Source organism: Apteryx mantelli, chromosome 4 (assembly GCF_036417845.1).
Source record: "Apteryx mantelli isolate bAptMan1 chromosome 4, bAptMan1.hap1, whole genome shotgun sequence".
In the NCBI taxonomy this organism is placed as follows: domain Eukaryota; kingdom Metazoa; phylum Chordata; class Aves; order Apterygiformes; family Apterygidae; genus Apteryx; species Apteryx mantelli.
The window spans coordinates 48,891,697-48,903,903 of record NC_089981.1 but is presented as its reverse complement, the minus strand read 5'-3'; the positions used below and the strand labels follow the sequence as shown (position 1 = coordinate 48,903,903).

The window sequence follows — 12,207 nt, the reverse complement described above, 5'->3', positions numbered from 1 at the left end:
ATATGGTCGAGACTCCTTGAATGAGTAGCTCCCAGAAATGTTTATCAGAGCTGTGACTATAAATTGCAATTTGAAGTGTAAATATCAAGTTCAAGGATATCAGTTCAAGGGTCATCACTTACCTGATATAACTGGCAGATCGTGGAAGGGTAGGCAAAATTTTGAGCAAATGGAAGAATCACTGAACATGCTGTAACATCTAATTTCAGTAGTTTTCATAGACCTTTGTCCCTTCATTAGTGCTGTTTCATTCTCTTTTTGACCTATTTTGTTTTTGACTGTGTTATTAATTCTGTTTAAAAGGCTGGTAATTACAGTCAGTGGTTAGTAATGTTAGAATGTTAACACTAATGGCTATAGCTCTATTTTCAAATTTTGACCTTATCTACAGGAAAGAATTTACTAGCACTGGCAGAATTTAAATTGGTTTAGCTCAACTTCATTAAATCTGTGTGTGGACACTCTTATTCAGAATACACAATCTTAATTTAGTTTCCCTTCATTCATTTGAATTAAACCAATTAAGGCTACGTATTCTGAATGAATGTATTCTTACAGGGATTTAACCCAGTCTGACTAATTTGGTATAAATTTAGATTCTCAGCTAATCCAGATTAATTTTTCTCCAGGGGGTTCTTATTTGTTTGGAGTTGCTTTAAATGTCAGAATTTACAACTGAAGCAGGACTGTTTGCCAGCCTAGGATTTTCTTATTGCTTATAAAAGTATATCCAAAGGTGTGTTTGCATATTTTTGTAGGTATTCATTATTTAGAGTGGATAGCAAAATGGATACTGAAAAGGCTTTTTTGTCACTTAGGAGATTTTATATCTCTCTTTTAAAACACATATGGAACTGTCCTGTAGGAAAATCCCTTAAAAACTGGGAAAGGAAAGGACAAGGAGGGACTGTAGGTCTGCAGGAGGGCGGAGGGGGAGCCTGTGGTAATTTCAGGCTATTTCTAAACCTGCTTGCTGAGCTGTTCATGGCCAGACCTGCTAAAAGGGTGGAGAGTTTGCAAAGTTCCCACTTGATTTTAACCTTCTAAAGAAACTGTCTCATAGAATGAAAAGAATTTGTACAAATCTGAACATTATTAAACATGCACGTTTTTATTTTTTAGCTCCCTGTTCTCTCCAAATAAATGCCAGCAGAACAAATCCTGAATTTGCAAATAGTTCATATTTTGTTCTCTTTTCTACTTGAAGAGAAGTGGACTCTTTATTAGTCCATTTAGACTTTATTAGTCCATTAGACCATTAAGACAGTCCGAGTCAGAATCAAAAATGTTCTTAATGTTGATTTTGTGCTTTCTTTAGCTAATGAGAAATATACATTTAAGTAGTTAAATGACTTACCACCTTCTAAAAGATGGAATTTTTTGCATTTTCATATTCCAAGAAAAGAGAAAGAGTATTATTTTATTTAGTATCTGTTCATTGTTTTATTCAAGATTTATTTGAATTTTCTTTTGAATCAAAATTAAAAATCAATAATAAAATAAGAACAGATATATTGCAATTATTATTTTATTAGGGAAAGATAACTTTGCATTTCCTGTTTGCGTTGGGACATTATATCAAAGCATAAAATCAGGCTTAAAACTACCTGACTTTAAAGATAACATCTTTTGCATCAATAATGAAATGAAGTTTTTTTCTTCCAGACACTACTTCTGTGATATTTTAAAACAAGTAGATTTTAACTCATTACGTGTAGTTTTCAGAGGTTTTCCTCCTATTTCAGATCCCCAGTTAGGGTCTCAGCTTTGAACACAGCTTTTTTGAACTGAAGCGATCTATTCAAAATGATGGAAATATTCTCTGTCATTGTACAGAAGTCCTTTAGTATTTAGAGTATCATTATTTGCTCTAGAAGATTTTGATAGCTGGTGCTTTCCAAATTCAAGAGTATAATTATGTTAAAAATTTCAGAGGAGATATACACCCTGTTTGAATATCATTTTTATACAATACAGTGTTGTATACCACTTGTACACTGTTTCAGGGATAAGAGGCTTTCACTTCTAGTTTGTGCTATTTTGCAAGTGATTGAAACAAACCAAGGCAAAGACACTTTGGGAGTTTCATACCATTGGATAAGAGAGCTTGTATGAAGAGCTGCACTTGAATAATTAAACCGGTGTAACAAAAAAGTATGCTTATAGAAAAGCTCATAGCAAGCAATTGAAATACTGCTTTAATTCGTTGTAATAGACACTAATGGGAGCAATTACAGATGGACTGATCTCCAAGATGCAAACTTTATATTGCTATATAAAATCTGATTTAGAGATGATTACGAAAAGCCCAGAAATTAAAGGATTAAACTGATTAAATTATCCAAGACAAGATTTTTTTCCCTTTAGCTAATTGCACCCTTACATAAATCAGTGAAATTATACTTTCAGATATATTTAATGATAAGTAATACTAGCTGTAAAATATGAAATAATTAGTATGCAGTGCAATAAATTAAAATTTCGACTATGTATTTTTAATTTTGTGATTGAGGTTAATATTTTGAACCTACTATTATGTATCACTATCAATTATTATTTAATTATTAATTATAAATGTATTAGTTGTTTGGATTTTTAAAATAATATTATTAAATGTTAACTCTACATTTAATTGTGAGTTACAATAATTTGAAACTGCCAGCATATTCTTCCTGACAATATATTCAGAAAATTTTTTTTATTCATTAGTATTATTTTGAGGTTGGATCCATTGGTTTGAGATAGAGCAGGTTAAAAGAATATGGGAAAAGATGCTTGGATTTTTTTCTGTATGTTACAGGAAGTTTGTTAATTGGAAGTTCTTTGGCTGTAATTCTGACCTAAGTCATTATGGGAGCCATGCTAAGTAAGAAACAGCACTGTTTCTGTAAGCCATGTCGTTGTGTTAGTCCCTGAGGTCGTCTGCTCTGCTCTGTGTTTCTGCAGCCTCTGGTTAAATGGAAGCCGCTCGTGGGACCTGGACGGTTTGTTCTGACGTAGACTTCGCCTAGCAGCTCCATCACGCCAGCAAGCTGCAATGAGTGGAGGAGGGGAGCAGCCAGACATCCTCAGTGTGGGAATCTTGGTCAAAGAAAGATGGAAGGTGGTGAGTACACCTTTCTGTAATTCTTCTTCTTTAAAACACAGTTTTCAATAGACATAGTTTCTGCTTTAAATTTTGTTTCAAAATTTTTGTAAGATGTGTGTTGCTCAATACTTGTTAGATGGTGACCAGACTTTAAACCACTTGTTTAAAAAGAAGTTATATGGATTTAAGGTGCTTTTTTTCAGTAGTGACTCAGAAAAGCTTTTAAATCCTAATTTAGTGGTGCCAGTTAAAAGCATAACTGGAAGAATCCCGTTAGGATATTGAATCTAATCAGCAGGTGATTGTCGTTCAGTTCATTTTGGAAATCGATTAGGCACTCTCTTAAAAAAACTAGTCGGTTGTGAGCTTTGTTACCCCTTATAAGAAACTCTTTCAGGACCTTGCTGCTCATTTAATTAGAAATGATTTTTGTTTGCTTGTTATATTTTGTAGCATAAATTTATTAAATATATTATAAATATATTATATAAATATATTATTTGGTTTATATCCATTTGATTGTGTGCCAGTATTGCCTTTACATTAAAAAGTTCTTTTCCCTTTTGGTCTTTATGTCCTTGATTTACATCCAGAGAGAAATAAATCAATTCTAAACCATTTTGCTAGGAAAAACAAGCCAGGTTCTCACAGTTCCTTCTCCATTCCATGATAATTTTAGTATTTTTCTGCATAAGGATTTCTGGGAAATTAAAAAAAAAAATAAGCCAGTTTATTGTAAAAGTTTTTGGGTGTCCCAGGTCTCTCTGATTTTAGCAAGCTGTGACAGGTGACTGAATCACTATTTTTTTGCTTTGTCTTTGTTTTATATTAATCCTGTATTTTAAGGTTTCTGCTGGTTGTCTGTTAAGGTCATAATGAAATCTCCCTGTTAGTCCTCCACCACTGTTACATAACAAAACTGAGTTTGGGGTTGCTTTTCTGTCTTTCCCTCTGGCACTAGATATTGGCTCTAACTAAAGACAGGACATGGTATGCTAGAGCGCCCAGCACTATTAAAATATTTCAAATGTAGGTTCTTGTGCCTTAAGCTTACTGACAAATAGACTGAATTAAGAGAAATTTCCTGGCAGGACTGGCTTATACGGACTGTTGAGATACCTTTGATATTAACTGATAATTTTACCTGACAAATTAGCTGCTAAAGCAGACAGACTGGCAGTGCCCTTGATATATTTCTTAGTGTCTCTGTTGCAATATTTTTCTGGCTTTCGGTCTTTTGCTGTTCATGTGAATTTGTTATAGATTGCTGGGAAGTATTTTGTGCTATTTTCACTCCAGTCCTGTGTTCTTTTCCTTACAAGTGACTTAAATTGAGCAGGTGACTAATGGACTGTAGTTGAATGCTAGCTGAATTCTAGATAGTGTTATCAGATTGAAAGGTTAGGCTCTTCCTCAGGTATTTCTATCTATGAACTTACAGTATATTGCAGTAATTGTGTTGTTAGTCCCCTACAGTAATATAGACACTATTCACAAAACTACTCAGTTGTCTAAAATACATGACAGTGGTCCTGTTTTCTTCAGTTTCATCTTCTTTCCTTAGATACTGAGGAATGGTGAACAAATCACTGTGTTGTCTTTTGGAAAATTTTGAGCAGGCTGTTCACCTCATCTGATTTTACATTTTAATTTGTATGTTTTCCAAATTGAGTATTACAGACAGAGGAATATCAAACATTGTCTGTGGGTAACTCCTCAATTTCTCTAGCGAATACTGGTACTTTCTTAATGGCCTCTGAGGTGATATATTTCTCTCTGGCTGGAGGGTTTCATAGGGTACAGCAGTGAAAAAACAATAGCATGCAAATTTCAGAAATTCTGTAGTGCTGAACACATCTATTTTAACATGTTTAATAATATTCTACTAGACTATGAAGTATTGATGTTTCTTTGCTAATGTTCTTGAAGTAATGGAATGCTTTAAAAATTCCTTGTGCAGAAAGAAGAGGTGGTATAAGCCTGTGGGCTTGAAGTTTTGGGGCAATGAGTACTGGCTCTAATTATTAGTAGTATTTTTGTTTGTTCTTTTTGTTTGTTTGAACTGGAAGTCTCCAGTTCACTGCATTTTTCCCTTTGAGAAATAGCAGCTCTGTAGTTTGATTGCATGAGATTTTTTTCTTTAACCTTCCTTTTTTGACTGGTTACAACAAAATAATGTATTCTCACAACTATTTAAGATTTGCAGTAGAAGTACAGTTTTTAGAACTTTTGCTGTTCAGTGTCTTGTTTTTTCTAATCATAAAAACATACCTGGAATTTGTGGAGATTAATGTTTTTTTAAAGCTATGCTAAATTAAATTTAGTTTTAATGTAGACATTCGTTAGGGTGATTATAGTTTGAAAAGTAAGCACAGAAAAGACATTATAAAAGATTTTTGCCTTGGTGGCACTCTCTCTGCTGGCATCTGTATCTATTAGCATTTGCTTTTATCCTGTATCTGTCTTTTTTGCTCCCTCTTCTTTGCCTCTGAAAAAGTTTGTTAAAACCCTGACCTGGAGGGACTTGAATGTAGTGATAATTGTTTCTAGGTAAGTTTAAGGAGGGTATTCAGGATGCATTTGTAGGAGAAAGCACAAAGGAAGCAACGTTGGAAATTACATTCTTTAGATTTGAAGCATACAAAGAAATAGCGGTAGAAAAGAGGATGGAGGGAATGAGTTTGGGGTGAGAGATGCTGAAGGCAAATAGGAGAAGCTTGAAATGAAGGTACAGGATGGAAGGATGCGGTGCAGGTGTGAAAGAGGGCAACGTGGTCCTTGTCAAGGGAGAAGAGGTTGAGCAGACATGGCAGGAGGCCAGCATGACTGAACAGAAAACTCCTGTCTGAACTCAAAAGCACAAAGAAAGCGTACGGGAGGTGCAAGAGGGGAAGGGCTACCCAAAAGGAAAATGGAGGCACAGCCTGAGTCCGCTGGGATGTGGGTGTTTAGGAAAGCCAAAGCTCAGCTGGAGTTTGAAACTCATGAGGTATGTGAAAGGCAGCAAGAAAGGCTTCTGTAGGGACATCGGCAACAAAAAGACAACCAAGGAAAATACGAGCTCATTGCTGATGGTGCTGGTTGACCTAGTGTTAAAGGACATGGAAAATACTTTTTCTGCCATTAAAGTGAAGCTCATTTGTGCCTGGAATTATTGACTGCCATTATTATTGAATGTGTGTTAATGATTCTGGTGTTCTTTATCTGAGGATAGAAATTGATCTGTTTATTTTGTTAGGGTTATGTTCATTTTTCAAAGCACACAAACAGAAAAAAACTCTGTGATGCTTCTTCTCAGGCTGGCTGCATCTCCAAGTTGGTAAATTGGAGTTGTATGATAAATTGCTAAAAGCCTGTACTGCAGTGAGAAAGGGTGTGCCACCTCTTCCCTTTCTCCCCTCACCTTTCTTGCCATGCATTCTCACTCTCTGAGCTGCTTGTGTTAGTGCTCGTGGTGGCTGTGGCTTGCAGTCAGATCAATGTCTGTGTTTATCAGTCTGAGGCCTGGTACTAGCTCAGGAAAGATAACGAAATTACCTGTCCGAGAGGAGGAACAGGAAAGCACAATCTTTAAATGGCCAAATTAGTCACAAAACTGCATCTTTGTGGGTTTTTTTGTTTGTTTAGTTGGTTGGGGTTTTTTTTAATCCCATGAAAACCTTCTATTCTCCCAATATTTAAATGTCCCTTCTGTAAGGACTAACAGTTTGCATATATTAAATACATCTGAATGTAACCAAGTGGTACTGACTTGGTTTCATGCGACTCAGGGAAGGTTTCTCTTTCTTGTGGTTTGTCATCATTTCAGACTTAAATCTAGGTTTGTACTTGACTAGTACCTTAAACGAGTCACATCCAAAGACACAAGCTTCTTACCCAGGATCTGTTATACTCTGTGCTTGAACTTGTTAGCTTCTTGAAAGGTGCAGGTTGAGGAGTCCCAGGCTTAAGCTGGTGTTTGCGGCATGTCTGTTGTGCTGCCTCGGAGGCAGTTGAAAGGGCTGCGGAGAGGAGAGAAGGTGGAATTTGCCAGTCACTAGTATGCTTGGTAGCAAGAGATGGTTTCCTGGATTTGCAACCAACAGCTACTGCAGTATAAGCAGATATTAGGTGGGTTAGTTCTGTAGCTAGTTCTCTCTGTCCTATGCAGCTCTTTAAAATCGGCAATGAGGCAGGAAGGAGTGAATAATGTAGATAGTGCTACATGGCTTGGACCATCTTTTCCTCATCTTTAGAATACTGAAGTAACAGTTGCCTGCGATGGTAAAAGATCTTCAGGACACAAAATGGGTGATGAGATACTGAGTATTGTTGTAAGCATACGGAAAAAATTCCTGCAACATGAAAAATGCAGGTAAACAACATGAGTATATCTTGTTTCATCTGTTACCTTCTTCCTTCTTCTTAGGGGGCCTAGGCTATTTTTAAAAATGTTTTTCCTTCTCAGTCAGATGCCTGATTGTCTGGATTAGGAGACATTAGTTTCATTTTCAGACCCTGAAGATAGGTCAGCATGTTGCTGATCTCCAGATCCCCAGAAAGTTTAGATTACAATTAATATGTTATAGCCATATGACCTGGGCAAATTTACATTTTCAAATGACATCTAGAAAATCATCTCAATCCTTTCCAGGTAAAATATATTGTCTTTTCTGTTTTATCAGTTTCTACAGGGGAGATCACAGTATGAAAATGTTAAATTTAATACATTCTAGTTTTTGATACTGAAAAATAGACAGGTCTTTTGTCCACTGTGAACATTTAAAGCAAAGTAAAAACGCAACTGTTAGTATTTACACTGAATGTACTGTATACTAATTAATTATGCCAAGGGCATTCCTTTTAACCTCCTCTTAACACAGTTTCTCTGGCTGCATATTTCTTTAGTATGTTTATTAATAAGAATGGAATTAGTAAATCATGAATGCTTGCAGCATTTAAAGATATTTAAAGATAACCATAGCTATTTCTTATAATTTACAATTTAGCTTTTATGTGTACTTCACTGTATGTAATAGAAAATTCTGGCTCTTTGCAATATCTCCAAGCACTTTTAAAATTTTAGTGTTCAATGTGCATATTTTTGAAAAAAGAAGAGGATGGTGCATTTTAAAAATATCACTACATTTTTATTTGAAGGTCTCTGGGCGGTATGTGGCTATTTGAGGAAAGTATATATTCAGCATGATGACTTTAGTCACATTCATGCTGGGAATATTACTTTAGTCTTATGACATATTAAATGCTAATTAAAGTTTAAAGCAGGCGGAGGTCAGGTGTATTAACTAGTTTTCCTAGAACCCCCTTCCTTATTTTTTGTGGTTAACCATACTTTTGTAGAGTATTCAATAGCTCTTTTACTTACCAAAGAATATGATTATATTAATTGAAAAATTATTAGTAATATGACATTGTTTACAGTTTGGCAGGAAGTACAAAAATATTGATGATTTGTTTCCTTTCTTCTCCTCTCCCCTTTTTTTTTAAACTTGTTTTTGCTATTTCTTTTCAATATAGTTGCGAAAAATAGGAGGTGGAGGATTTGGAGAAATCTACGACGCCCTGGACTTGCTTACCCGGGAAAACGTGGCGCTGAAGGTCGAGTCAGCCCAGCAGCCAAAGCAAGTTCTGAAAATGGAAGTAGCTGTGCTGAAGAAATTGCAAGGTAGGGCTGTACCCTAGATATACCAGCAGTAGCATGTCAGTGTATTTTTTCAAAAAATTCATTCTAATCTCTATTTCATTATAGTTTGATTAAATGTTCCCCATTTCTGCAGTTAATAACTAAGTTGTCTTCAGGAGTGAGGTAGAAGCCTTTAGGTTTAGGCTTGGCAGACAAGAAAACCAGGCTCTTTGAGCTTCTGAATGTTTTGATACAGCTAACCTGTTCTTTGAAACAGGATGATATGAAAATCCAAAACAATAAAAATTAAGTTGCTCTCAAAATCTATGTCAGCTTGATTTTCAGATATGGTTTATTCTGGATCCTCATGTTCTCCTTATCTTTTTTTGCTCTAGGCTTTTTCCTTTTTTTTTTTTTTAAATTAAAAAAAAAAAAGCTTTTTTCATTTCCCGAGTTAAGTTAAGATGACTTCTTTTTCTGGACTAGTATTGAATATTTGAGGGTCCTTCACATAGGATCCAGGATAAGAATGTTTTTATTTATTTATTCTTGGCAATACTTGTAAAAGTTGTTGTGTTGTTGTAATGGAAAATATAGCAACCCCCCACCACCACCCTTTTAAATCCTTCAACTTGTAAGGGAAAAAATAAGATCTATTGACATGTAGAATTCTGAAATACTTTTTGGGTTCGGTTGCTTGACCATTCAGAACCACAGCTTTGACTAGTCACTTTTGGTGTACCTTTGAACAGATTACTTAATTAGCTTAAAAATCATATTTTAATATCTGAAGCTATCAGTAAAGGGAAAAATACAATGGCTTCTCTTCACTACTTTTCAAAATATAAGATTAAATAGAAAGTTTGTAAAGTGTTTTGGTTTTTTTTTTAACAATTTATTTTGAGTCTGGAAGATTTTGATGAATATATCAGTTTCTGTCAGCAGCCAAATTTTCTCCAACCCTTAGTTTGAACAAACAAAATCTGCATGACATATGGTGCTGCCTAATCTGCTCTTAAGGTCACATTGCAACAGAAATTGACAGCCTCTATAGATTTAAGAGGGCAAATATGTCATATGTTATACTATGAATATTTTAACCTCTCATGTTTGTATCTTTTTAAAGAATTTCACAAAAACATCTAGTATTATATAGTGGACCAAGAAGATTCAGTGGCTATATATTAGCTTTCTTTGAATTTTAGAATTTTTAGTCCAGAGACTCATGCAAGTAAATTCTGGTACTGCCAATCCCAAATTTAGAACTCCTTGATCAGGGTTCTTGAAAGAAATTACCTTAAAAATCATGAGTTTTGAAGAAACAAATACTCAGTAACTCTTGGACTTTTAAATGTTTAGAATTATTTTTTCAAGCTTTTTTTTCTGCACATAAGTTTGACTTTAATGAAAACCAAAGAGTCTCTAAAATGGTGTAGCTGAAGCAGCTAAAGTAATAAGGAAAATACTAATATCTGAAATAGTATCTTGAAATGTTTGTGACTCTACAATGCCAATTCATTTGTGAAAACCTAGCCTATATTTGACTGTATAACTGGAGTCCTATGTACTTATTTAGGGCTTACGTGCCACTCAGTTTATATTAAAAAATGTTGCATTATAACCTAATGTGCATATAAGTATAGTGAAGTTTTCAGGTCAAAGGTTAAAAAGGTGCTTTTTTTCCTACTAAAACTTTTTTACTTTTTGTGGAAAAATTAATATTTGAGTGAAAATTTACACTTTTGGAGTGTAACTCCTGTTGAAGTCTTCCTGTAGAAGAGTCCCTAGCTGTACAGAATCATGGGCAATGCTGTCCAGATGGAAACAACAGAAGAAGGCAACAACTGAAAACAGATCCACTGAGGCATTGCAGTAGCTTCTCGATATTTCTGTTTTGTTATTTATTCTATCAATTTTAATTTTCAGAGAAAGCAAGACAATAAGTTGAAATCTTTGTATAACTGAAAATCTGATTTCGTGTAAAAATCTTTAGAAGGAGCTCTTTTGATAGGCTTTCTAGTGAGAAAACAATTCAGGTTTTAGATAGTTTTACTTAATTTTTTTCTCTGAATAATCTCTTACCCATTAACAAAAAAACCCACTGTGGTTCTGTGATAGTGTTACTGGAAGTGGACTTTGGCATTTGAGTTCCACAGCACAGTGTCACACTTCAGTTTTAGGTAGGGAATGTTGTATCGTGTTGATATGTTGAATGTCGATCAGGAAAGTAACTTCAGTAAGAGATGAGTTATGGAGGTACTTTTGAGATATACTGAGATCTATAGTATGAAGAGATACTTTTTTTTTTTTATACATATATATTTTTTAACCATACTCACAGGATTTTTATCGGAGTGGTGGATTACGGTGGAGAAAACTTTTACATAAATTCCTGGCTCCTAGCAGCAAGAATTTCCACTAATTTTTCTACCTCTGAAGTTCTCAGTGTGCAAAGGCTGAAAGTTTTGAACTTGAAGAAAATCAAGGAAAATGGACAAAAATGAGGTGTCATTGCTTCTTGAAGAGTATGTTTTTAATTAACTGCTTCATTTACCATATAGAAATTTTACTTCTTTTTGACAAGATTTTTTTTTCTGCAGAGTCACTGGTTCAGAGAAGGTGAAATTGTAGACAATTTTGTAGGATATTTTTTTAACTACCTTCTAATAGTGTACGTCCTCTGAGACCAGATTATCTTGTTCTTTTTTCCCTTTTGTGTGTGTGTGTGTGTGTGTGTGTGTGTGTGTGTGTGTGTATTATTATCCTTTTCTCAAAGGACTTGTGTTCTCTCATTTTCAAGGTGTTCTGGTTACCTTGGACATAATTCAAATCAGAGGAAGGAATGTAATTGTCGTGAAAATCCCTTTCCGTGCAAATAATTGGAAAGCTGATGTGTGAATAGTATGTAACGAAGGCATGGGTTCTGCCTCACTGCTCAAGTGGCCTGACAGAATCGTTCAGAATTCTTTGAAGTGTGGATCTAAATTTTTTAAAAATATATTTACTGTAGTGTATAATTTCCTGTGGAAATCTTAAAGAAGCAGGCTTTGAGGACAGAATTAGAAAACAGGTGTAATTTGGTCCCAGGCCAGCAAAACAGCAGGTAGATAGACATGTTGGCTTCTTCACTAGACCTACTCACGCGCTCAAAGTTAAAAGCGTGCTTTAGAGTTTCTGGGTCAGAGTCTTATTTCACAGAATGGGTGAAACAGAAATGAGAACAGTTGTTGGCAGAAATGCAAGGATGTACTATTTTTTATTATTTTTTGCTTTCAGAAATTTTGAAAATTAAAACAGTGTGGTCGTTCGTTGCAGTGGTGAAATGAGTCATAGCTTTATCGGTATGCAGCACAGTGAGTAATGAAAAACCTCAAAAAAGCTGCTTTAAGTTCCTGAAGTAGCAAAGCACGTTTAAGTATGTAGAAGTAGTTCTATGGCTTCTGTCTCAATTATGAAAACTTTCCAATAAAAAGAGTTGGGAGGAGCAAGTTTTTTT

At 34.9% G+C, this 12,207-nt stretch overlaps 1 protein-coding gene across 2 annotated transcripts in view; it reads left to right on the top strand.

Moving 5' to 3' along the window:
* Window positions 1–2,962: 2,962 nt before the first annotated feature.
* TTBK2 (tau tubulin kinase 2) overlaps window positions 2,963–12,207 on the top strand; it is an 89,071-nt gene continuing 79,826 nt past the window's right edge. For both annotated transcript variants that reach the window (XM_013959460.2, XM_067296501.1), the window contains exons 1-2: window positions 2,963–3,106; window positions 8,606–8,753. In XM_013959460.2, the coding sequence (XP_013814914.2) occupies window positions 3,038–3,106; window positions 8,606–8,753 (217 nt within the window). In that variant the 5' untranslated portion in view covers window positions 2,963–3,037. The remainder of the gene's footprint in view (window positions 3,107–8,605; window positions 8,754–12,207) is intronic.